This window comes from Struthio camelus, chromosome 3 (assembly GCF_040807025.1).
Source record: "Struthio camelus isolate bStrCam1 chromosome 3, bStrCam1.hap1, whole genome shotgun sequence".
Lineage (NCBI taxonomy): Eukaryota > Metazoa > Chordata > Aves > Struthioniformes > Struthionidae > Struthio > Struthio camelus.
In genome coordinates, this window is record NC_090944.1 from 80,605,897 (window position 1) to 80,631,971 (window position 26,075).

Sequence of the window (26,075 nt, forward strand, 5' to 3'; positions counted from 1 at the left end):
TTAAGTTGAAAGTCTCCTCTGAAATCAGTGGACCTTTAAAATAATTTGAATTCAAGGAGAATGTAAACCATCATCTCCTGTTTCAGTTATAATTTGTCATGGTAGGCGGCCATGAAACTGGCTCGCTGTTCTAGCTGTAGGGTGTCAGGAAAGTCAATGATTGCCAGATGTTACGTACGTCTGAAATTAAGACCATCATCTGGGCACGTAAATTAGAATTTTTGAGGGTACTTTTACTAACAGTTTAAAAAGAAAGAGACTGTCCTTAATCATAGCTTCTATCCAACTTTAGTTTCAGTCCTATTGATATATTTTTAAAGAAAGTGGTGAGGATTAAGAGGGTTATCTAGATTCAGTCCAGTAATGTTTTTTTTTTTTTTAATGCAGATTGAGGAGCTGACAAGCAACCTTCCACAGCTGCAGTCATTGTCTAGCAGCGCTTCTTCTGTGGAAAGCGTTGTCAGTTCAGAAACTGCGAGTCCTCCAAGCAAACGGAAGGTGGTAACCAAGGTCCAGGGAAGCGCCAGGAAGGCTTTGTTAAAATGGATACAGTACACAGCAGCAAAGTAAGTACCCCACAAATTAGCTGAATTTATATCTTAATCTGAAGAAAGAATTTACATTTATAAACCATCTCAGTTACAGACTATCCTTTTACTCTGTGTTTATGTAGCACCTCCCTGTGATGATATTTTTTTGGTAACTGGGGTGCTAAATGTTACCAGCATACAACAAACAAGTAATAAATAATAATTTGCATTAATTTCACAAGCGATCACATTGTATAGTCTCTGAATAATGAATGGGATTACCTTTGATAGAATGAGGAACAGAAAAGGGGAGTTAGATGTTCTTTGAATGACAATGTCTTAGTCCTACTGCCAAAACACTTGATGCGACAATGCAAGTCTCGCACTGAAATAGCACTTCTCAATGACAGAGCTTGCAGAAACAGTGAATTCTGGTACTTGCTCTTGAAATGCAAGTGATTAAAAATCGTGAATATCTTACTGCAACTTTGTGATACAAGTGGCAAAATACTGAATTTTCATTGTTTTTAAACTGAATTATTTCAGAAGCTTAGTCTTGTGATCTCTTGCTAACTTCAGAATGTTTTTCTTTATTTGATACAATTATCCAAAGTTTCCTCTGCTTCCAAAAAGGAAAACAATCCATAAATTGGATCAAAGAAGCATTAGTAATTTGATTGCTTCCACGATAAGAAAATAAAAATCAAAGGCATAAAAGAATAAAATGAATTTATTTGTTCAAATTAAGTAATCACTATTGTTTGAAGAAACCAGTCATATTCAGTAATGTGGAGGGGAACTCGCCAGTTCTAGAATAGTGCCTCGGTAAATTAAATATAATCATAAAGACTTAGGCTTTCTCCACTTCTTCAATAAGTAGGTAGAATACAGTAATTTGTAACACAGTTTAGTCTAATTTGGCATTCTTCCTACAGCACTGTTGTTGGTAAGAGACAGGTTGCTGAAAACTGAAAGTGGGCAGCTGCAATTTCCAGACAGATGTAAACATACAAAATAGGAACAAAGAGAGGTCCATAAATCAAATTGTCCCCATTATGGGGAAGAAGGATGAAATGCGTTGTAAGAAGTGTAGAGAAGTGATGGTACGTTTTGGCCCTCGTTTACACTGTAATGTGTAAGGGCTGGCCAAGTGCTCCCCAAAGTCAGTGAAGGTTTTGCAAAGGTTACAGTGTGTTTTGCAGGAAACCTACATTCAGAGTTACTGTTGCCGTGAACCTCCAAATAGCAAGGCTACTACAGTGTCTTAAGTGTGTACTCAGAGGAAATTTACATGTTCAGACTAAGTAACAAAAAAACCCAAATAAACCACAAACCAAAAATAACCCTCATACCTTTCAAAATTACTTTAAAAAAATAAGTAATCAGAGGTGTGATTCAATTCTGATTACTTTCACTTTGGTATATTGCTATTTATTCATCGTTTCTATTTATTTTTTAGTAAGAGTGTAAATGTTCTGGGTGTACAAAGTTATGGTATCACACATGCTTTAGATAAGAATTTTAAGAAATGTATTTGTGTTACGCTTTTGCCTGAACAGCAATGATATTGGAGTTCATGCTTTCATTTTAAAAGATAAGACTACTGTAATCAGGTTTTGGTGTGTTGTTTTTTGGTTTTGGGGTTTTCTTTTTGCAATACTGATGTACTTAACTGGACTGTAGTCATTATAACTGGGGGAGATATGACGTATTCTGTAATGAGGGCATGTAGAGTGAATGGAAATGTGTATATCTGCATATTCAGTATGAACTGTACAAGAACCTTGGTGCAGTTCATTTGTTCAAAATACCATTGGCTTATCACTGCTCGCAAGCTCTCTGGAGGCAAATGTATGTAGATGGCACAAAAATCTGGGGTCTCTGTATGCAGAGATGAATTAATGCAGTGGATGGGTGGAACTGTAGTTGACCTGGTTACCACTGCAGATGCAACAGGTAGTTTAGGACAAGTGACGTATAGCCTCTAGGTGGAGCATCCCATCTCCTCCCTTATTTGATCTAGTCTCGATGTCCTTGTGAGTCACTCTTTTTCTTTCATGTTTTTAGGCAAGTTGGAATTGAAATCAAAGATTTTGGACAAAGTTGGAGGAGTGGTATTGCATTTCATTCTGTGATTCATGCTATCCGTCCAGATTTAGTGGACATGGAGAAAGTGAAGGGAAGATCAAATAGGGAAAACCTGGAAGAAGCCTTCACCCTCGCAGAAGCAGAGCTAGGAATCCCAAGGCTTCTTGATCCAGAAGGTACCTAAAGCATAGCTGAACAAAGTATAGACTGTTCGCATAAATTAAATCAAACGCTCTAAAGTGCTTAGACGGTTACCTAATATTTTTATGCCATTCATCTCTAAATTAATTTCCTGTGTTTTCTGTACTTGTCTAGATGTGGATGTTGACAAGCCAGATGAAAAGTCTGTCATGACCTATGTAGCCCAATTTCTGAAGTACTATCCTGATCCTCATCATACAGTGGCTGATGTGCAGGAGAATGATGTAAGTTTCTCTAATCAGCTTATCATGACAGGGGCTTATAAATATATTTTACAGCTCTCTTATAGTTTATCATATTTCCTTCTGAAGAGCAGTTCAAGTGAAAAGCAGATAGAGCTAGAAAACTGGGGAAGATCAATTGAGTATAAAGGAAGCAGTGTTGCAGATGTGTACTGGTGTATGGAGAAAATGGTCATCCTGCAGAGATCTTCCCATTTTCAGCAGCAGGAGCCAAAAGGAACAGAAACAGTTATGGTAAATAGTAGCAAACCAATGGATCCTGAAGTGCTCTAAGAGTTTTTCGAGCACAACAGCAATAAGATTGCAAAAATGTATTACCTGAAGCAATAAGTCACTTCTCTTTCTATCACACTGTGTTTCTGAATAAGAGCAAGAATTGCCTAAGAGATGGCTTAGGCTTTAGCCTTTGGGCTTTTAGGCCTGGGAGGCAGTTATGGTCTTGACAGAGATTTCTTTCTATTACACAGTAAAGTTGGATTATTCACTCTATGGAACTGCTTTCAGTCGTGACATTTTCATGTTATTTATTTGTTTTATGCACGCTCTAGTGCATTGGTTTTGCATGAGAATGGTTTTACTCAGGGATGCCAAGGGATCGTGACTCACTTCCTAATCCTGATCATTCATTTCCTTCATGGTAAATGGCAAGAAATACTGCTGAGACAAATCTGCTCAGCCTCAGCAAGGGTGAAAGAGGCAGTACTTTTTATCTGTGTTTCTTTAGATCCCCTACAGAGCTATGGAAGAGCTTTGAAAGGAGCGAATCTAGTTCTTTATGGCTACGTGTAGGTTTACTAGGTGTGACTAAGACAGCTTTAGCTTTGCTGTCCAATTCCATTGCCTCAGCGCTGCAGTTACTCATTTTCCTTGCTGGAGAATCGAAGTAAGAACATAAGTATGCTGATGCCGCAGCATCTAACGGAGAGATGGGGGCTACCACAGGAGAGGGAGTGAGGGCTGAAGCCTCCTCCTGTGGCTTGTGGCAGGTTGAGACAGTCCCACTGTCTCCAGCCACAGCACACAACGCAGCTCCCACTGGCCAGGTCTGTTCCAGGGCCACCTTGTCGCCTGTGTTGAGTCTGAGCTTTGAGGGGCAGCCTCACCACCACCTCGCGAGCTTTATGCAGAGGTGGTATGGGAGGGTCTAGGGCTCAGCCTCGCGTTCACAAAAATGCTCTACCTGCCTCTGGCTGTGCCCTAAGAGACTATAGCACAAGCTTTAAAAGATACCAGGTTCCCTCCAGAATGCCCAATACCTATTCTATACCTACCTAGAAGTAGGTTAGAATTAGAGTTAAATCAGTGGTAGAATAATGCACGTTCTGCAATTTGACATCTCAGAGATATTCCAAAGGCAATCCAGGTGTATTTTGGTAGAAATTTTGGTTTCCTGCATGCCATATTGCATAAATCAGTAACTCCCAAACGGAGAAAAAAATGGAGAGTTTGACATTGCAATAACTTTTAATACTGTCAGTCTGGGTTTTCTTGAGGAAGAACTATATTGCTTTTCACACCACTGATGGAGTGCCTCACAGTTTTAGAGCCACACTTTCCTAAAACACAGACTCTACCATTGCATCTCGAGAATGTTTCAGCCCCATCAGGGAGCAATATGCACTTCATGCCTCACTCCCTAATCCTCGGCTCTGCAATTCCCACTTTCCACACCTCTGGTCAAAAAGTGATGATCACCCTGATAGAGGAGAGGCTGGATGGAGCCAGGCCAGTGAGGAATGCACGACCTCAAGTAGTCACTGGCCCTAAAGTAGTGAATATATGTTGGAGTCTTAGAAAACAGCAGCACACTGCTTTCATGTATTTGAGATTGGATAGATGTAAGCTCTGAAATGACCAAACTTTTGTTTTGACTTCCACAGTCTTCCATTACTATAAACCTGTTGTATTTCTGTCATATATCACAGTGAGAGATTTATTTTGCGCTCTGGACTCCTTTGCTTATGACTTCTCGGGAAGAATCTGTCAATAGATAATCAATATTTCTGGTAATGAGTACTTGCCTTTTAAGATGTTCTGTCTGTTCTCAAGAAGATCATTATGATGACTTTGGCAGATTATCATATACAAATTCCCACAAACGTTAGAATATTAATTTACATGGCTCTGGCAGGTGGAAGGGGAGGAAGAAGGCAGGAATTAAGTTGATCCTGTTGGCCGCAGGATACCTAAATTAAATATGTCATCCAGATAATCCTCTGCGAAATAAGTGTGTCATTCATTTATATTTCATTATTTGTGACGCTTATGGAGCGATTCTAGTGCTGAAAATCCAGCAGTGCAAAGCATAAAAAAAATTTATATTGCATTCTGTGTTCATACAATGAATGCTTTCTATTTAAGGGGAAAATTGAAAAAATGATCACAATCCGGTGTTTCATAATCAAAAACTTGTGAGTTTTTTTTCATGGGATGCTTTTGCATCTTTCAGGCCAAATTCTGAATTTATAATAGGTTGATAAGAATTAAACAAGGTATGATTTAAATCACCAGATTAAGCAAGGGTACCACAACAGCAGGTCCCATTATTGATAATATTTAAAAGTTTACTTGATATGTTTGAGATTTTTTTAACAAAGCAGCAACAGTAAAGGTCTCCTTGCAATGGAAAGCTTTTCTAAATGCACAGTTTTCTCAGTGCACAGTTTTAGCAGTGGATCAGATATAAACTATTTGTGTGACCTTATAATTCATTTAGAAGATAACTGGAAATTCAACAGTTCTCTTTCAACAAGTGTTATCTACAGATTCTATTCTAGGTACACAAATACATGCAAGATCAAACCAGAGATATAATATCAGTTCATTTTAAAATGGCACTGCTTGTGGAAACCATGTAAGTGAATTTGTGATCACCATAACTAGCACTGCAAAGCAGAGCAGTATCTATTTCCTCTTTTTCTGCCTTTCTGACCTGAAGTGTCCATGTCCATCATAAAGCTTTCTTAGTAATTTTTCATTCTTTCGTTTGGTTATTTGGGTGGAATTCATCTAACTAAGAATCTAAAAGCAAGGTGCTTACATTGCCTCCATAATCAGCAAGAGAGACACATTTCCAGGTGGACATCTGCCTTAAGATGGCATCCTAAATAATTTGTCTACTGCAGGTTCGTGTTACGTAGCATTTTGACAGAGTTAAAGCTATCTGAGATGACTCAGATAGTTATAGTTTAAATTTCGTTGCCAAACCTAGTTTTATATTTGTGACTGGTATAATCCTCCTGTTCTTAGCCTTTTCCTCTTGCCCCTGAAGTCTAATACAAGGAAAACTGTACCACAGAATGGTAGAATCCAGGTTACCTGAAAGAAGCTTTGTTTGCCTCTTATCCTCTAAATTCCTGGAATATTCTTAATTTCTTGTTTTCCCGAAATTAAGCACTTTTAGGTTATAGTTTTTCTGACCTATGTTAAATACTTGCTTTAGAATGAGAAGAATTGGGTGATAGGTGTTACTTTTTTTTTTTTTTTTCATTTGCCATAAGTGAACATAAAGAGTGACTATCTCAGTTGCAGAAGTCTATCAGTTGGGTTTCTTCTGACTATAGTGGAATGTGTATGGACAGTTTTGGAGGAGGAGGAGGAAGGGAGGATTCCCTGCTCTATCTCTCTTCCTCATCTCCAGCCAAGTCAGCTGCCAATGTGGTTCTTTGAGGTGTGCTGTCCACATAAATTTTTATTCTTCCACTGATTCAATGCCAAACATGTAAGGAATTTGCATTGGAAGAAGTGGAGTAGTGACAGAAGTTTGTCCCTTGTTTGGGGTCAGAGGGACAGGCTATTTGCATGTGCATTTCCAGAGTTAAGAAGGATCTAACCTCTCATGCATGGCTCAGATGTGCATAATCTGTGAACTAGTGTAAGCAACACATCTCAAAGAACCACAGTTACTATTTTTCCAAATAAAATAAATCACGTAGTGACTAACAGTCCAAAAATGAGATCTAATTTGAAAATTCCTTCACTAGGTGTGTTGAAGAAATGAACTTGTTAATATTTTAAACCCATTGTTAGATGCATTTTTACACAAGTGGCTCTTGTATTATTCTCTCTGGAATTTCTGCCTGCTTTGCTTTATTTTGTTTGCTTCTTCCTTTTTTCTTCTTCTGTTCCCATTTGTTTCATATTGCTAGGAACTACTTCAAGCAATCCCAACTTTTGTCATTTCTTTTATGAAATTTAAGGTAAGGGTAAAATGCTACAGACTAATAGCTCGCAATGGACCTTTTGTGCTTGTCATCCGTTTTATCCTGTCTTTAGGTTTTGGATGTTTTAGTATACATAGGTTTGTCAGCCTTATGTTACTCTTTCTAAAAGATCAAGTAGATGAATCTAAGCATGAATCTAAGTCTACCATTTTACACCAGCCTAATGCTTAATTTTGTAAATAATTCTGTAGAAATATTATAGAAAAACAAATGAACTATAATGAATGTCAATGATTTCGTTTTGTTAAATGTAGATATAAATACAAGAAAATAGCCTTAGATTATAGATATGTTTCTGCTCATCTAATCTTAGATGGATATTTTTGTATGTCTTTAGACTTGCAGAGTAGTTTCTAGTTTATATATATAATTGTATGTGACGTATGTGGATTTTTGTGTTTGAAGGAAAGAGCATTCATGTGTAATTACATGACATGCTCTGCCATTTTTATTCACATAAATTATAATGAATTTTTAAAGATATACTTTTTTAACCATCTTGGACATTTAGATACTTATAATTTTCTAGTATGAACTGAGAAAAGTTCAGAAGTTTAACAGATAGAGTTTTTATATTTGACATTAACTTTCAGAGATGAAACTAGAGGACTGCAGATGTAAGTATATTAGGAAGAGAATAACAGTTGTCACTACAGTCAGTTAAATGTGTTTATAGTTTGATGCGATCTGATTAATTACCATTATTTCACACTAGTTGTTTTTTTTTTTTAATTAAGTAAGAGGTTATTTTCAACTAAGTGTAATCACTGGTTCATCTCATATTATGTATATCTAACTAATGATGTGTGTTGAAATGGAGATTAATACACATAACTGAGTTATTCCCATAGTCTCCACTCCATTCAAGCAAAAGTTTGGGAAACTTATTGTAAAAACTCAGTAGCCTTGCACAGCCCCCGTAAATCTCTTCTTGAGTTAGTGAAGAAGTGAAGAGGTAAAATCTGTCAATTACTTTGTTTTGATGGCAATTCAAATCTAGAGGAAGTATGCTCCTTGAGAATATATGTAATGTAAAGACTTTCTCCTTCTGCTCTCATAAGGAGCAAGTAATTCAAAGATAATATTGTCACCTCCAACATCTTTGTACCACCAAAGAGTTCCGCAATGTAAGAGGAATTTGCTGAGCAGGAACTGCCAAAATGACTCCCTGAGCCCTTCTAGTAATTCAGTATCTGCTTTTAAAGATAGAAGTTAATAGCTCATTCTGCCAAGATTATGCTTGGCTCAGCATTCACAGTACATCTGTGATACTGTTATCTGTAAATGTATTTCAGTGCTGACAGTAACGTATACACATAAGCCAGAGATTCCAAGAGGGATTGCCTCATTAATTAAATTCATATTTAAACATTTTTAAAAGGGCCCTGATTTTATGGGTACAATACATCTCAGAAAAACAGAGAGCATTTTTTTTTGGATTTAGATGCTTAAGCTTGAAAATTCTATCCTGCCTGTGCTTGAAAATTTGAACGATTTTTCAATTACATTTTAGAGCACCTAACTAAGTACTTCTTTTCCAACTAAGTACTGCTTTTCCAGCCCACAATTAAATTTCTCATGAAACACAGATGTATATTTTTAGATCTGCAAACACTAAAGTATTCTTTACTCTGTTAATTTTCAAATTTACTTTGGCAGATCAATTAAAAAATAACGTTTTGACTTTGAGTCTTAGTCAAAAACTTTCTATGTTAATTTAAACAGTACCCTCTTCTTATTATATGGAACCCATAAACACTTTTCTGTAATTACATTCTTTCATGTTCTTTGGCTGTTGAGTGCTCCAGTTCTGTTGTTCATCTCTATAAGTCAATGAATATTCATAGCATGATATCAGGATAAGCTAATACTGTAAAATGCTATTTGGAGGCATCACAGAGGTAACAAGTCATAATGGCTTAGAGAAATTAAAAGAAACATGATCACAGATCAAAGATCCTCTGAGAAAAACACCTTTTATTCTCCTAGATAACTTTTCATTGATGGCTAACGTTCTGATCAGTGTGCTACTTGTGATTTGCAGCCTTTAGAAAATAATTTACCTATTTGGGAAAATACCCTTTTGATATATATATATATATAGAGAGAGAGATATATATTTTTTTTTTACTATGAGTGCAGATCACTAAGCCTAGTGAATGTCTCTTTTTAAAAAATGGTAGCTTATCAATGGGATGATTATAGCAGGTCCCTTGATGTCTAAGAAAGTGAATCGTTCATTTCTGTTCTCAAAACTGAGACTGCAAAATGATTTTTGTACCAACCGTGGACCACAAAAACAACTTTTTATGTAACAAGTGATACACTGACATGGAAAGCTGGAAACTGTAAAAGTTAATAAAGAGATAAAACATCTATCATGTTTTTTTAGAATTTTGCAGTGTCTTTAACACCATTAATTTAAGCAGATACTGAAACATCTACATCTTTTGCCACTAAACAAAATATGGCAGGCAACATTTATCTGACTAAATAGCAACCCCCCCCCCCAAAAAAAAAAGCAAAAAATAATCCAGAATTATTGCCACCTCTTAACTTTATCTTTTAACTTAATGTCAGAAAAATGACACTTTGGTAACATAAACGTATTCTTGATCCTGATAATACTCTATTTCAAAAAGAATTGTTGTTGTTCAGATCAAGTATGGCCATTATTTGTGGCCCTTATTGCAGAATTTCCTCTTAACATAGCTTAAAATTGCAAAATGCCTACTTCACTCAAATTTCTATATGAAGTGTTGTGGCCACAGAGGCTTTCACAAAGACTTACCTTAAAGATAGGATTCTCAGTAATACCAAAATAATCTACAGAGGAATCAAAGTTAGTATTTGATAGAAATCAAGTTATAATGTGAATTAAAAGTAATATGCAAGTAATATACAAAACATTGTGAAGCAGTCATTCCCTCCTTGACTTTAGGAATATGTTACTTAAGGTTTCAATTGCTAAGAGTGCTATAAGACTATCAGTCCATTAACGTGCATAGTTTATTGTTACCTTTATGGCTCTGACTGCTAAATATTAATAAAGATCTCAATAGTCTTATTAAACTTAACACTCCTAATGAACGGAAGGCATTTAATACGGAAGTCCTGTTCTTGATAGCTTAGTAAGTTAAGAACGACTTTGTACGTTTTCCTTCTCACAAGGAAGTAGACCTATTTTTGCTATTTATCTTAAAGAATCTTGGTGTTGTTTCCGTGCATACAGCTAACTATCAAACCAGAATAGCATTACTTTTATTTTCCTTCTATATATCTAAATGGTTTGACAAATTGGAGGCACTGGGAGCTTTGGCCTCTTGAGAAGTTATGTGCAGTTAAGGAGATCCGAGCTTTACAAGTAACTGGAACAGGAGCGTGTCTCATATGCCTTTTCCTTTTTCTTGGACACCTACCTTTCGTGAAAAGAGAACTATAGGGGACTTTGGGCTGTTGCAGTGCAGCTGCTCGAATATAACGTTAATCTGGCTGCAACTCTTCAGCTAAGAATTTACCTGGTGGTTTACCAGATACAATACCTGTGGATATTTCTGCAGTCTCTTGTTCAAATTCTGTCCAACCAGCTACCACTATTTTGAGCAGAGGATCTGTAAGAGAGTAAGCAGAAATACGCTGAGTTCCTTTCCTATTGGCAGGCCCTGAGCTGAACTGAAGGGACCACAACCAGCACTTCCAAGCTGTTAAAATGATTAGAGGAAGTTATATCTTACATATTAGAAGCAGTTTTCAAAGAAAGGAACCATAACTGGCTTCCTTCCTAGGTTAGCATCTTGTTTCTTGCAAGTACAATGACTAGCCTTTTTTACATAACGCACGGTCCAGTTTTCCTTGTCTCATGTAATGTTTGAAACTTAATCACTCATTTTAGGTGATTAATTCATATGGTGTGGTATTGCATTTGTTGCCTCTGATAGATCTGATAGTCACTGATTTTTACGGAAATATGGCCTTGCTAGTTTCAAAGAGTAGCTTCTGATTAACAGCCAGCACATATGGTTCATTGACTGGAAATCCAAGACAAATGCTTGTATCCTACTTACAGATTAGCCTGCTTGCAAAGTAGACAGAAGACATTTCTATTGACTGCTAACCTTCTCATATAAGGTGCTCATAGACCTGAGCTTTCGTGTTGGTATTTCTTTACTGTTCACTGCCTGATCAGTGAATCCTGAAGAGAACTTTGCAGCCTTGCAGAGAACTAATGCCATGATAGACTAAAGTGTTAAAGCAAAACTCGGAAACAAATCTGCTGTTCCTCAAAGCCATAAAATGACATGGAAGCAAAAGAAACTCTGAATACATTAGTTTTTTTTTTTCTTTCTCTTTTTTTTTTTTTCCCCTCCCTTGCTGAAACTTTCTCTGTCAAAACATTTTGCCAACTTCTGAACTTGGAGCTTGATAACAAGGGTTCTCAAGTCATTTAGAATAAAAATGCATAAGCATGGACCGTTGTTACACTTTTTAATTTCAGCAATAATAGTCCAATTAATAAAATGGTGGTAAAAGATGATGAAATCCCTTCTGGTCTCAATTCAGTTACCTTTTAGTGGAAATTCATCTGAATGTATGTGGGAGACAAAAATTATCTGTTGAGATATAATTAAATGACTTTGTGTTGCTAACTTCAGAAGAGAACTGCAAGTAGTAGCTCTGACACTGCAATGACCCAAATAGTCATTGTGTTTTCATACATGTCTAAATGTTAAGTTCACCTCTCATAGCCAGGAAGTGCTTTTCAGTTAGACTGCATGAAGTAATGAGAGAATTTGGCCCAGATAGTTCCATTGACTTTTACTACAACTAATGAACTTGGCTTGCTAGAGAGAGTTTGGTTTCTTAACTAAATCTGATACCTCTATTGATAGGCTGCAATGTTTTTTTTGCGTTTGTGCTAAAACACAGAAGGAAGATAGACTGGTACTGAGAGACCTAAAAGTGTGGGCAGAGCAGTTTGAAAGAGACTTGGCCCGCGCACAAGCAGCAGAGACAAGCTTACAGGAGAAATACCAGGTAAGCAATCAGGAAAACTTTGTATGAAAAGAGATTATTTCTCTGGTTATGTGTAACATGTGCCATATAATTTTATGCAGCCTGCATGTGCAGTTTAACATGCTGTAGTTTAAAGAAATAAGGATAGAAGTTCTATTGCCCTTCACTGGTGGAGGAATTATAATGTCAGCTCAAGCTTTGCTACTTAGAACTGTGCACAGATGGTTTGCCTAACACAGATCTTTTTCTAGCAGTGTGAAGAAGGGCTGTCCTAGTTAGAAGTGAGCATGTGTCTATACAACCTTTCCAGATCCTGCACGATATAGCTCAGATGGTGAGGTATGACTGAAGGCTAGATGAGGTGACAGGTGGAGAGGACAGGGCTTAGAGGTTCGTTTTTAACCCATCTCTCAAAGGTGAATGTCTAAACCAGTAATAGACATATGAACCTAAATTTTCTCTTGAAGCTTGGCTGCTCTAAAAGCATCCCCCATCCATCCCAAGCAGTGTGTAGCCTGTTTGCTACTTTATCTGACTGACAGGAAATTTGGAATTCCTATCTATATATTTTCCTGGAGTCCTACTTACATTCTCTAGAGGGTATTAGAACCTTTAATAAAATCCAGTTCAAGGAAGGCTTTAAACATCCAAATTTACTGCTATTCTTTGGGAAGGATTAGGGTTTTCTTTATCAGTATAAATTTGTAATATAGGTGGCAGTGCACGACAAAGGTTGTACAATTTCTTTGACTCCGTGCTTTATTGATTTGATTTTATCTTTGTGCAGTCATTTAAACATTTCAGAGTCCAATATGAGGTAAAAAGGAGACAGATTGAACTTGTCACTCAGTCATTACGGAAAGATGGTAAATTATCACTTGATCAAGCTATGCTGAAGCAAGCTTGGGACAGAGTTTCTTCCAGGGTAAGTGGAAAAGTAGCATGCTATATATTTTGTATTAAATGCAGGACAACAGTTTTGAAGTGATTTAGGAACCTATTTGCTATTTAATTTATTAGGCATTAGGAACCTAAATATGGACCAAGTCTCTGGCAGTGTTGAATTATATTCTGTTTATTTTAAGAATATTTACTGTACTGTCACTTTTAATAGTTGCTCAAGCAAAGATAGAATACAATCTTTAAGATACAGATCATACTTGGAGGTTTGCCTTTATCTGAATATGTATTAGCAGTATTGAGCTAAATTCAAAACATTGTTGATATTAAAAAAAAAAAAAAAGTACCGTTCCCCCTCAAACTGCAATGTTTTAATGTAACTTCCTAAAGCTGCTTGCAAAATGCTAGTATACCATTTTTTAATTAACAAAAAAAAATTTATGTGTAACGAATACTAAATGCTTTAGCAATAAATAAATGAATATCAGTATTTAGAACAGTAATTTTGTAATAATTGAGTGAAAAATTCCAAGTGAGTTATACTGGTCATCCCAAATAAGAAGTAATTAAATCATTATTACTCAATGTATCATCATGGATTTCCCCATATATATATGTATCTCTCTCTCTATATATCTCTCTCAGAGGAGCTATTTGTAAAGTGTATATTTTCATTATTTTTCACTTCCATAACTGGGATTGGCAATCAGACAAGGTACTTTACTGCTATACTCTCAACTTCAGTCCTTTGAGACTCATCTGCATTTTACACACAGAAAGTATAATTAAAATATAAATAAAAAGGTTTTACGCAAAAGTGTGAAATAAACGACGCTGAACAGAAGGCAGTCTTGTCTGTCTTACTGTGCCTGTTAGCTGATGAAATACCAGATCTTCAGCTTGTCAGTTGTTCCAATTTATATGTGGTCAGTTCTGTAACTCAGTTATTCTTCTGGAAGTGGAATAGATGCATTGCGGAATTCTTATAGAGATTTTGGTGCTTATGAGAATGTTATAATTCCAGAAGTAATGTCAAATGATATAGCCAGGTTTATATCTTAAGCAAACTTTGTTATGCTTTTTTTTTCCTATCTTGCAACATAGAGTCTGGGGTTTTTTTTGTTTTTTTGTTTGTTTTTTTTTTCCAAGATACTTGTTTGTACAGTTAAGCAAGGACAGAAGTTCAGTTCTCTTTACTTTTATTTCCTAGCTACTTGATTGGCACGTACACCTTGATAAATCTCTTCCTGCACCTTTGGGTACCATAGGTGCTTGGCTTTATAGAGCAGAGGCTGCCCTGAGGGAAGAAATAACTGTTCAGCAAGCTCACGAGGAGACAGCGAATATAATACATCGGAAGCTCGAACAACATAAGGTAGATCTAGATGCATTCATTCTAGGCATTATGTTTCATTGTTTCCAAGGTTGTAAATCAGTCATGCTATACAAACAAAGATTATTATTTGTGATTCGAAAGCTAGTTGCCTTCCACTAGCCTAATTTCGGGTAAGGTTTGCCTCATCTTGATAGTAGCTAAAGATTAGGTGTCTTTCTTTCAGCGATAGCTTTAATGATTGTGTCTGTATTTTGTAAGCGGTGTTCGGGATTGCTTTTGATTTTCTCTGCTGCTCCTCTCTGAAATATATCAGGTAGTAATATGTTAATTGCTCCCTTATTCTAGGACCTCTGTTGGATAAGGTTCCATATGGGGCTAGTAAGTTGGGTACATAGTTTAACCAGTAAGAACTTGTTAGGTGAAATGCAGGGGAGGGAGTAAGAAAGGGGAAGAGATAGGAAGAGAGAGGGAGAGAGAAGAGACTTAAGTGCGTTTATATGCAGTACAGTTGACTGTATAGCCAAGACTGGGGGAAAATAGAATGAAGTGAATTTTCATAGTATTGCAATGACAAATAGCACAAAAAGTCCACTCTGCTTGTGGTAAACAGGAGACTTTCCCAGGTGAATTTTAATGCCTTTGCTGTTATTCTTTGCTGAATCTAAGTTCTCATTTAAAACCAAACTGTGAGATTTGTATATGCATTTACATAATATATATGAGAAAGGTATAGACAGAAATTGTTGGAGAGATGACAGAAGAAAATGAGACAGAAAATATAAAGGAAGAAAAGATGGTGTAGAGAAAGGTTGGACTTGTGGCAGTAAGACTATTTTTTTTTATATTGTCTCTCTGTCAGTATTGTTTTAAAACTTGATTGTAGTATTCTTGTTTTGGGGTTTGGATATGTGTTTTTTACTTTTAAAAAGTCATGCCATATAATGAAAAGCTGAAAAGTTTCATGTTCATCTTGGAATAGTCAGAATGGACAACCAATATTTTGCTGGAAGATCAGTTGAGTCTCTCTCCCAACTATACTTTATGTGCTGAAGTTAAGTGGTAGCTAATAAAAATTTAACCAGAACAATATTCAAAAACTGAGAGTAAGTTAGTGTTGTCTTTAAAGGTCTAGTCTCTCATAATGCTAAGTGTGATTAGTTTTCTTGAAACATCAAGTGTTTCAGGATTTGTAAGATTTGGTACTTGACTACAAAAAGCAAGTCAGATGCTTCTTTGCTCATATAATGTGAACACCATAGACCTTCTTTTAATACATTTGTAAGAAACGGAAAACAGTGTTGACTAAGCTGTATTTTCTTTGCATCTGAAATGCCGTGGTGACTGTGGGATTTCTGCTCCAACAAATAAACTTGGAGTTAGGTTAGTCTGTGCCAGGTTAGTTTTCCCATGGGAATGGAATGGGGAAAGCTGCAACAGAAGCATCTGTAATTACATTAGCTCTTGAAATTTTTTTTTGTCACTCACATTTACACTGATGAACCCTGATGTGCTGCTGGATAGTACCAGCAGTGCATTAGAGTACTTTTTCAATCAATGTTTGGCAGGAAGTTGTTGTTTTTACTGTTTGTTGTGTCAAGATAACTTTGTCACCTTCTCTGTATCTTTGTCTCGTCTGACAATGGGTTATATTAGTGAAATTCATAGCTTATGGCCATTTTGCAGCTAATGCAGATTGTATCAGCTTAATTAGACAAACCTCCAAGGAATTAAGTACACAGCTAAGTTCATTTTAGTTACTATTGCCACCGAGATTGAGAAATTAAGGAAAATATCTTTGCTTTTTCAAACTCATTTTGCAGAGCAAGATTTCACTTAGGGAGTACATTGTATAAAAATTCTCATAAGCTTCCTGTTGGATGTCTAAAACTATTGGGTTTTATTTTGACTTACTTAGGTATGTTAGGGACAGCCTCCTTGTCTGGCAAGGTTGCAAATGCAACTACCTGAGATACTTGTTCCAAGTCTGTCCATTGTGTGAGAGTAAGTTAGTCTCAGGATGTCCTCAGTGAAGTTTTCCCCATGGTAAAACAAGTGCATCGCTTGCAACTGAGAAAGTCTGCTTCAGCATAGACCTTGCTGTGAAGGGAAATGAATCAGAAAACTGAGAAAAGATAGGTGGGTTGATGGGGTTCTTGGGACAATTTGGTAAGCTGAGCCACTAGAATTACTATGCATTTCCTCTGTGCAAGCACTGGATGCTACCTGTGAAGAAGTCCTCCTTCAGCACCTAGAAGTAAACGGACATCTGTGCTCAATATGCTAGTGTGCATTTCATTGACCCAGGTGAGGAAAGGGGGATTTGTATGATCCCCTGTGTCAAGAGGCTTCTGTGCGCTTTATGCCAGGGGCTGTCTGCGTACAGCCAAATATCCACTGCTGTGTGTCCTTACAGTCCCTGGGGACTTGGCCTGTTACTGGTACAGATATCTCTTCAGAGACTCTTGCCAGTCATTCATTTTAATAAGTAATCTCCAGGAAACCGTTTGAAGCAGTGTTGCTTAGTTACAGTCAAAATGTGCTCTACTGCTAGGTTTTTGCTGGTACAATTCTTATCACAGGAACGCAGGTTGGATACCATATTCTGCATTCATTCGTGTAATGTATAGAAAGCAATCCTGAAACCCTTTGATGTTGAGAGAGTGAGAAGTTCACTAAATATTGAATATGTACTTACATAAGGAGCTCTGGATCTTCTGCCTTTATGCAAAGAAGTAGATTAGTCGCTGAATATTTGAATCAGTACTTAATAAAGGTTAGTATCTGTTATAAAGACTTATACAGTAAATTTAGCAAGATTATACAGTTGTGATATAGAGTATTTGCAGACTGCATTTCAGGGATTATTTAAATATAGTTAAGAATTCGTGTTTTATTAAACCTCTGCAGTGTATGTGTCCTCTGTTTAAATTAGACACAGCCTTTGCAGAGCATCTCATAAGGGAGTTCCCTGTGTAAATGTTAAAGCTGCTGTGAATGCTTTTATAATAGACATAACCTTGCATGCAAATGTGACAGCATGATCAAATAGTCATTGAGTCATCAGTGCAGCCTTAAAATTGTGCTTATTAGTTAGGTAGCCTACTGTGAGCCTTCTCTCTCTCTCTCTCTTTCTCTCTCTCTCTCTCTCTCTCTCCCCCTTTAAATCAAATCAGGATCTGCTGAAAAACGTAGATGGCCACAAAAAGACATTCCATGAGATCCACCGGGCCAGGTCTGTTAACGGAGTGCCTGTTCCATCTGACCAATTAGAGGATATGGCAGAGAGGTAAGGCTTTCGATCTGAAATGAAAATCCTCTGTGAATGAAAGGGAACCTGTTTGCTTTAGAATCTGTTCATGTAGAAATCACTGTCTAATTATGTTTTTCAGTAGCAAGCATGAAAAAAATTTGAATGCTCCCCCCCCACCCCCTCCCTGAATATACATAAAAATATGTTGAAAAGCATGATGCATTAAAGATTGATGAGAGTCAGCATAAGCTATGGGTTTTGAAAAAGAATACTTTTTTACATTGATCCTGTTATTACTTGCCCCTGGACGAATGTTATGTAACAACACTAGGGCTGCATGTGAAAGAAAGAGAAAAATGACTTTGCAAAACTTAGTAACAGATGTAAACTGATGATTTCTGTGAATAAACAGCTATAATTCATTTGCTATTAATGAGCAGGCATCAGAATTATCATCATGCAAAATTAAATATGTTTGTAAACTCTGAAATAGATCAAAGATTAGAAAAATATCTCACCCGTGACTACGGTTTCCAGTCTCTCTGCAAAATGAGTATTGCTGTGTTTTACTACACTATGATTCATTTCCTAGGTTTAATTTTGTTGCCTCTTCATCTGATCTCCATCTGTTGAAAATGGAGTTTCTGGAACTGAAGTACCGTCTACTGTCACTCTTAGTCCTTGCTGAATCAAAGTTAAAATCATGGATTATCAAGTATGGAAGACGGGAGTCAGTAGAACTGCTTCTTCAAAATTATATTGTAAGTTGGGTTTGTCTTCTTTTTATTTTTTATTTTTTCAAATAGTTACATTAAAGATGATTGGAAATGAATAAATAAAAAAGCAGAAACAGAAATGACATTTGCCAGTTAACAAGTTTATGACTGCATTCTTAAGGCATATTTTTTCAGAGATGAACGTGCCTTCCCCATAGAAGAACTTTCGTCAGAAGACTAAATGTGAAAATGATGCTCTTTGCACCATCTCTTCCAAAACAGAAATAATGTCTCAGTTGCTAACTGTCTGACCACCAACTTACTGAAATACACAAATTAAATGCATAGAGAGGGGAGGTTTTTAGGGTGCAGTCCCCCATAGTACAAATAATAAAAAAAAGTCCTCCAACTGAAAGAAAAAGTTATGCTGCATCTGTGTATTTACTGAATATAATATATGGTTACAGGAGTCATTTTATTCTTTTAAGGAATATTTCCCCCCCTCCTGCTCAGTATTAGAATATTAAATTCAGTACTTTATTTCTGTTTTGGAAAGTGATTGTTCCATCTCTGCTTCATCCATATATCACTTTAAGAAACGGAGGCTACTGACTGACAAATGCTCATTGATAATCTCCCTTTTAGTCTTATACTGTTGTATCTTCTTAAATTCATTTTTGCAGTGCCAAATGACTGGCGGAATGGTATGACTACTGCTCTTCTATATTGAAGCATAAGTGGAGGGATGTTTTCAAAAGCAGGGTTGAGCTAAGTATTTTTTCCCCTTCCTTCTAATCCATGTGAGAAAGAAGTGCACAAGGGAATTCAGTATGGAAAGAATTCATGCCCCATTTAGGGCCAAGGCACTGGAAAAAAAAAATTGAGACCCCCAGAGACTTGTAGTTCTTATTGCTTTGGAAGCAAACTTTCAAACTCAGTGAAGATCCCCTGCAAAGTGAGAGTTGAAGACCTACTTATGCTTTTCCCTTTCTATGTTTTAACTTAATAGTTAGAGACCCATAAAAATTCAGGCGTTTTAAAGGAGCTCCAATAATAGTTTAAAACAACACCGTTTACTAGAGTGATATGCAATAGCTAGGAGTTACAGTCCATGTGTATGCTCCACAACACTATCTCTAAGAGTACTGAATGACAAGGGAAATAATTGAGGGAGTGGATAGCTTTAATTTTGGCTTATTATTTTATATCATGTTCTTAATGTTCATTTTAAAAGAAAAAGTAAGTGGTGAATCTATATATTATTTTATGACTGCCTCAGTTTTTCCTGTGCTTCAAGCTGTTAATGCTGAGTTGATCATTAGGGGAAAACATGCTTCCTTGGATCATTTGTGAAACTGAATCACATCAAAATGAGGAAACTATGCAAGGACAAGAAGATAAATAGAGCTCAGTTTCACTTTTGGCTCCTTCCAGGCTCCTTCCTTTTGGCTCCTTCCAAGTGGTGGAAAGAGTCTTTATTTGCTTTGGCTTAACTAGCAGCAAGTTTCTAGGAGCAAAAGCAGAGTGTTACTCTTCCAGCAAAATTCAGTCTTAGGTAGGAAAGCTGTAGTCAGTATCCTAAGTGACTATATTAGTAGGAGATAAAAAGTGAGTTTGTTTTCTCAGTCTGCTTTGGCAGAGAAGCAAATGTTGGTATTCTAGGACCCATTATGCAGTCAGGCTCTGGTTAGAACATATACCTTGAATATATTTATATATTCTAACTTATAAATAAAAGTGATGCCTTCTACTTTATCCCATCTTTTTTTCACTAGCTTGCCATATACCATAAGTAAAGGTCATCATAGATTGTACCATTAACCTGAAGAGTATATGATATCAGACCCTTGGCTGTGATGGAAATATGAGGCCACCTGGATTTTGACCCATACCTGTTCTTTAGCATTGCAGTGTTAACACTTTTTTTTTTTTTTAATGCTATATGCATTTGGGAAAAATGGTATACTTTCTTTAAGGCATCTTGTCAACTGGGAGAATTACTTAGTAAAATGATTGTAGTCTATTTAGTTTTAGAAAATACTTCTAATTGCTCTTGAAATCAGTACTGTATAAGTAGTTTGATACAGTGTCTTAGCTTCTGTTATGAAGTGTTTCTGGTTCAGAGTAAAATGTCTGTATAGGGGGTTGGCAAAAGTGAAAAGTCAGGAGTTTATTGCATAATTCATGGTAAAGCATGCAATTTTTTATACTTTATGAATATATTTTTAGTAACAATGCAGAGAAAAGTTCTGATTGTCCTTGACTTCTAATTTCCATAGTTATAAATACATTTTTGAATTATACAGTAGGTATCTGTGGTGGTTTGATGTCACAACTGTAAAAGACTTTTTTAAATAGGAGATTTTTTTATATATAGTCTAGCTGGTGGATTCATTTTTAAAGCTTTTTTTTCCCATATTTTTTCATGTGGTTTGATGAATACACAAAGTTTATTCTTCTCTGCCAAGCACGTTGAATTTTGGACTCATTTGCAACTCTGTTATACCAAGATGGCACTAGTACACATAGAAGTCTGTCTACTCTGATATTCCAAAGCTTGTGTAGACATACCTGAGATGTACTCATCTCAAATTTGTATGACTGTAACTGGGGAAGTGTGAGCAGTTGCATAAGTTGCAAAAGCATTCCAAAGCTCCATGTAAGTACCTTAAGTAAGACAATTTGAAAGCCCAGCAAAAAAAACATTTTTTTTCTCTCTCTTCAAAGCAGTGGTAGTGCAAGATACTTGCGTAATATAGAGATATAATAATACAGACATTTAATGTAATCAATGTTTCTTTCCGAAACATTACAAAAATAGAGTTGTCAATGCTGTGTAGTAGATAAACTGAAATCTGCCTTTCTGCAAAAGAGCAATTTTTAAAGCTTAAGAGGATTTAAATTTTGTGTAGTGACCTACACAGAGGAAAATTTCTTTTTGTTAAAATGATTCCAGTTTGCTTTCAGTACAGGAATAATTTTTAACTTAGCTGTTTGGTTTATGTGCATTTAAATTATCATGTACTATGAGTTCCAGCAAGGCAAGCAACTAGCAGACTGCCAAGAAAATAAGCTGAATTTATGAGGGGAGGCTGTGCTCGACCATTAATTTGGAATGGTGAAATTTGGATATTGTTCTAATAAATGAATGGAGGAATGGTGAAGTTTAAGAATATCATTACTGTCCTGATATAATTTAATTTCAGTGAAATTATTGTTATTCTTAATACATATCTTTATGTTCTCATTTGTAATATTTTTTCTTCTTTTCAGTCTGTTATTGAAAACAGTAAATTCTTTGAGCAGTATGAAGTTACATATCAAATCTTGAAGAAAGCAGCTGAAATGTATGCCAAAGCAAATGGCTCAGGTAAATACCAGTGTTTCTGTTGTCATGGGGACACCATTTTAATCTCTTCAGACGTAAACATCCTCTAAAAAGATCTCTTAGTGTCTATTGCATCCCTGCAGTACAGCTGGAAAGCAGCTGTGGTCCACCAGAGGGACTACACCTCCAGTAGTGTAATTTCATGTTACCTCTAGCCTGAGGTTAGCTGGTGCAGAACAGCCTGCCTTCCTGCTGTTAAGCTTTCTTACCTTCCAGAAGAGGGTGGTCATAATCAAACTTCCTACTGGGAAACGTCTACGGTCCCTGCCTACTTCTGAATCATGCCCAGGATTTGGTTCAGAGCGTGTGGAAGATCTGGGCCAAAAGTGGGTAGAGACCAAGTTAGGAGGTGAGAAGGTATTGTTCTGGCTCCTGGGTGTGCTCCCTGACACTGCTTGCTATACTAGAAAGACAGCCAGAGAGTTGGTCCCAGTATTGTTGTGGAGCGAAAGTACCCCCTACTTTATTACAGGTTCTTCATTATCTTTAAAAACTTATAAAAGTGACCCACATGATACGTGAAGTACGGATGGATGTGTGAAAAACGCCTAGCTAATTCAACAGCTGCCTTCTGTAATTCCTGAACAGCGCTGCTGGGTTCAGTGAGAACATGTGAGGGCAATGTTTGACCTAGTTTGTTACAAATATAAGATCATTTTAATATCCAGTGAGATAACAACACAGTAATATCTATGGAGGGTTGCTGTGGCTGATAGAATGGTTAGCAGAGGTGGAGAGAGAATTGATATCTTTTTTTGTTGATGGTGACACTCGACTCAAATTTTATAAAAGTAAACATTTGTGACTAGCTATTCTTACAAAATGTAAAGTTAATAGATTTACCCCATGGTATTAGGAAAAAAAAAATCCAATGTCAAATAATTTTCTAAAGAACAGATATTCATTCATATGAATTCAGAAACAGCAATGCCAATTAAAGACACCCTGGCTAGAAACTAATTTGTTAAAAGGTCAGTATTTTGAATGCTTTACTAAGGAAGTCTCAAGATTTGTTTTGTGTGGGCTTCCCCCCCACCCACCCACCCTTTTCTTCCGGAGTGGAGACACACTTGTACCTTTATTGCATTGAGGAAAATATTAAAAAGTAAATGTCAAAACATAGCAGAAGTTTGGTTTTAAACTCAGTATAAGGATTATCAGAATTTCAGTACAATTGAATGCAGCCATAATATGTGTTTGTATATTACACATTTATAATATTCTCTGCTTTTAGGGAAACTTTCTCTTGCTTTTTTCTGCTGCTGATTACACATGAACACCACACTGAATGTGCAGTGTGACCGCATTAATGTTGCGCTCATTTTTATCTGCTTATCCTTAGTCTTTAGAATACAGGTTTAATTTCTCAGCCCTAATTTTGCAGTAAAATTAGGTTATGAACTGAGCATATGTATATAAAAACCTACTGAAATAGATGGAAATACATGGGAATGGATAAGCATAGCATAAAATAAAGCTTTGCAAAAATTAAAATAATGAACATAAACAATCAACATGTCTTTTGTATCTCAGTGGAAGAAGTTGAGAATGTGATGAAATTCATGAACGAAACAACAGCACAATGGAGGAACCTCTCGGTAGAGGTGAGAAGCGTAAGAAGCATGTTGGAAGAGGTAATTGCTAATTGGGACAGATACAGCAGCACTGTTGCAAGTCTACAGGCCTGGCTGGAGGATGCTGAAAAAATGTTGAATCAGCCTGAACAGTCTAAAAAGGTATGGAATAACAGCATCTATTTCTGGCTATTTTGTAAGTTATGAAATATGTGAAGTGTTTTGAGTTTTGCTTTGTTTTACAAAATGTCATAGAAGAGGGTGAGGGCTCAGGGTGAGACTCTTGAGTGGATCACAGGAACACAGGAAGTTCCACCTAAACCTGAGAAAAAACTTCTTCACTGTGAGGGTGACAGAGCATTGGAACAGGTTGCCCAGAGAGGTAGTGGAGTCTCCTTCGCTGGAGATATTCAGAACCCGTCTGGATGCGATCCTGGAGAATATGCTCTAGGTGACCCTGCTTGAGCAGGGAGGTTGGACGAGATGATCTCCAGAGGTCCCTTCCAACCTAAATTCTGTGATTCTGTGATTTTGTGATTTATCCATCAAATGGATATCTTTAAATCCTTATCTCATTACTCAGAATATTTTTCAGTTTCAGGCAGAATGTCTACATTCTTTTTAGGTAGTTCAAGGTTTGTATATATAGTGTGAACAAATATTTTTAAATATACAGGCAAAGAAGGAAAGTGTCATCTGTGAGGACATGGTTAGAGGCATCTTTGACACAAATTCAGGACAGCAGCGTTGCTCACAGGTAGCATTGTTACATACTCCACTCAAAACAAAGGCAAATACAGCTCTTAACACCAAACTGCACGGTCATACGCTATGTGTGAAGACGTTTAAACCAATTATTTTTTCCACTGATGATTTTTTTTTATCATACAGATGATGGCTTTCTATATATTAATTGCCTTCACAAGACAACATTGTCTGTATGTGTTGAGTTACATTTGATGGGCAAGTAATTAACACATTTCTCCTGGTGTTTTAGAAGTGTTTCAGAGAGTTTGTTTTGAGGACCAGCAATCATAAAGATTGTTTTGCTGTTGTATTATGTTCTGATATTAGAGTACTTTAGAGTACTCTAAAGTAAGCAGTAAGACTTATGTTTGTGAAACTTCAGTAATGACCCAAATTGACCTGATTAATGATGCAACGTAATAGCTATTACTTTGGGACTAGGTGCCAGTAGACAATTTTCACTTCTGGTTTTCATAGGTCACAAGATGTCAAACTGATACCAGTTCAGGAAAGACCATTGCATGTTACCTGATAGGGCAGTATAATTTGGGGTGTGACATTTGGTAATTTGAATTGATGTAGGAGAATACACTTTTTAAATAAAAATAAACCTATCAAAAGAATTCAATAGTCTGGCATACTATAAATATGAAAAGTTATTATTAGTGAGCAAGAAGGATGGCTCATCTAATACGGTTGGTAATGAAATATTCTTTTATCCTTGTGTATGAATTAAGTAAAAAAGTATATTCTTCTCTGATCAATTTTGTAACTTTACCTTTAAACAGATTTTTGGAGCAGCTGTGTGAAAGTGCATCTGACTACTTGCAACCTTTCTGCTGTCTGAACATTTTTAAATAGCCTTGCTGAAAACCTTAGACATGAAAACATTACTATTCCTGAAATGCTAATTTCTTCTTAACATTACATTGTCTCAAAAACTGTTGACATGTTACTAAGACGTAGCAAAATCCACCTCTACACTGAGATACCTATTTTTAAAAGTACTTCTAATATTGAATCTAGAACTCCACAGAAGTAAGATATTTTTGGACAGTTCCAAGGATGATTCTACTGATTTAATGGTTTTAACATTTGGTTATTTTTTTAAAAAAAGTATTTCTTATAATATATTGGTTTGTACAGTTAATAGCTGTATAGATACCAGCTGAAGCAGCTGGACTCCCAAGTGAAATATGGTAACTATTGCATGGAATGTGGCATAAAACTCATTTAAATATTTCCAGTAGTTGTTTTCTAAAGCCACAGATATGTCAGCAGCATGATATAAAAATTTCATTGGTGCTCATTTGCAAACCATGCCCTTAGCTGCATCACTCAAAAGCATTGTATTCTATCCTAGACATAGACCATAATAGCTCCATACTGTGCCATTGTGCTTTCTTCCTCTTTCCATTCATTCATTATCTCAGTATGATTTCAAAACCAGTAAGTGTACTGCTGTTCTATTTGCAAAAGTAAACTGGTCTGTTAGCTTTCTCATTGATTTCTCTGCTTTCAGAAGCCCTATTGTGAAGCTGCAATTGGATTTCTCTCCGTAAAAATGTGAAATTTAACGGCAGAGAAATATATCAGCAAACAAGACAATCACTCTATAGCTCCCTTGTTTACTAGCGGTGCCTCATAAGCACTTCCCATCACAACCTCCCTGTAACCAGGCCATACAGCAGCGCCTTTCCCCAGCAGCTTTATCCGAAGCATATCAGGGTGCTCCTAGTTTTCATATGGAGATAGCTCTAATAAAGTTACGTTGTTTTAATTGATTGGATGATAGGGACTGATGTGTGCTGCCACTGTGCCATCCCAATCTCACCCAAGTTTAGCACATGCTCTAGGCTGGCTCCTG

The 26,075-nt window shown here is 36.5% G+C and overlaps 1 protein-coding gene across 8 annotated transcripts in view; it reads left to right on the forward strand.

The window, feature by feature from the left end:
• The window catches only part of SYNE1 (spectrin repeat containing nuclear envelope protein 1), a 324,712-nt gene that overhangs the window by 77,446 nt on the left and 221,191 nt on the right, over nucleotides 1-26,075 (forward strand). For 7 of the 8 annotated variants that reach the window (XM_068938684.1, XM_068938685.1, XM_068938687.1 and 4 more), the window contains 10 exons: nucleotides 388-566; nucleotides 2,598-2,794; nucleotides 2,934-3,043; nucleotides 12,211-12,318; nucleotides 13,085-13,222; nucleotides 14,408-14,572; nucleotides 17,707-17,819; nucleotides 18,376-18,544; nucleotides 21,773-21,869; nucleotides 23,421-23,623. In XM_068938684.1, the coding sequence (XP_068794785.1) occupies nucleotides 388-566; nucleotides 2,598-2,794; nucleotides 2,934-3,043; nucleotides 12,211-12,318; nucleotides 13,085-13,222; nucleotides 14,408-14,572; nucleotides 17,707-17,819; nucleotides 18,376-18,544; nucleotides 21,773-21,869; nucleotides 23,421-23,623 (1,479 nt within the window). Of the gene's footprint in view, nucleotides 1-387; nucleotides 567-2,597; nucleotides 2,795-2,933; nucleotides 3,044-12,210; nucleotides 12,319-13,084; nucleotides 13,223-14,407; nucleotides 14,573-16,335; nucleotides 17,307-17,706; nucleotides 17,820-18,375; nucleotides 18,545-21,772; nucleotides 21,870-23,420; nucleotides 23,624-26,075 lie in introns of those variants that run through there. The other variant, XM_068938689.1, reaches the window with a different exon arrangement.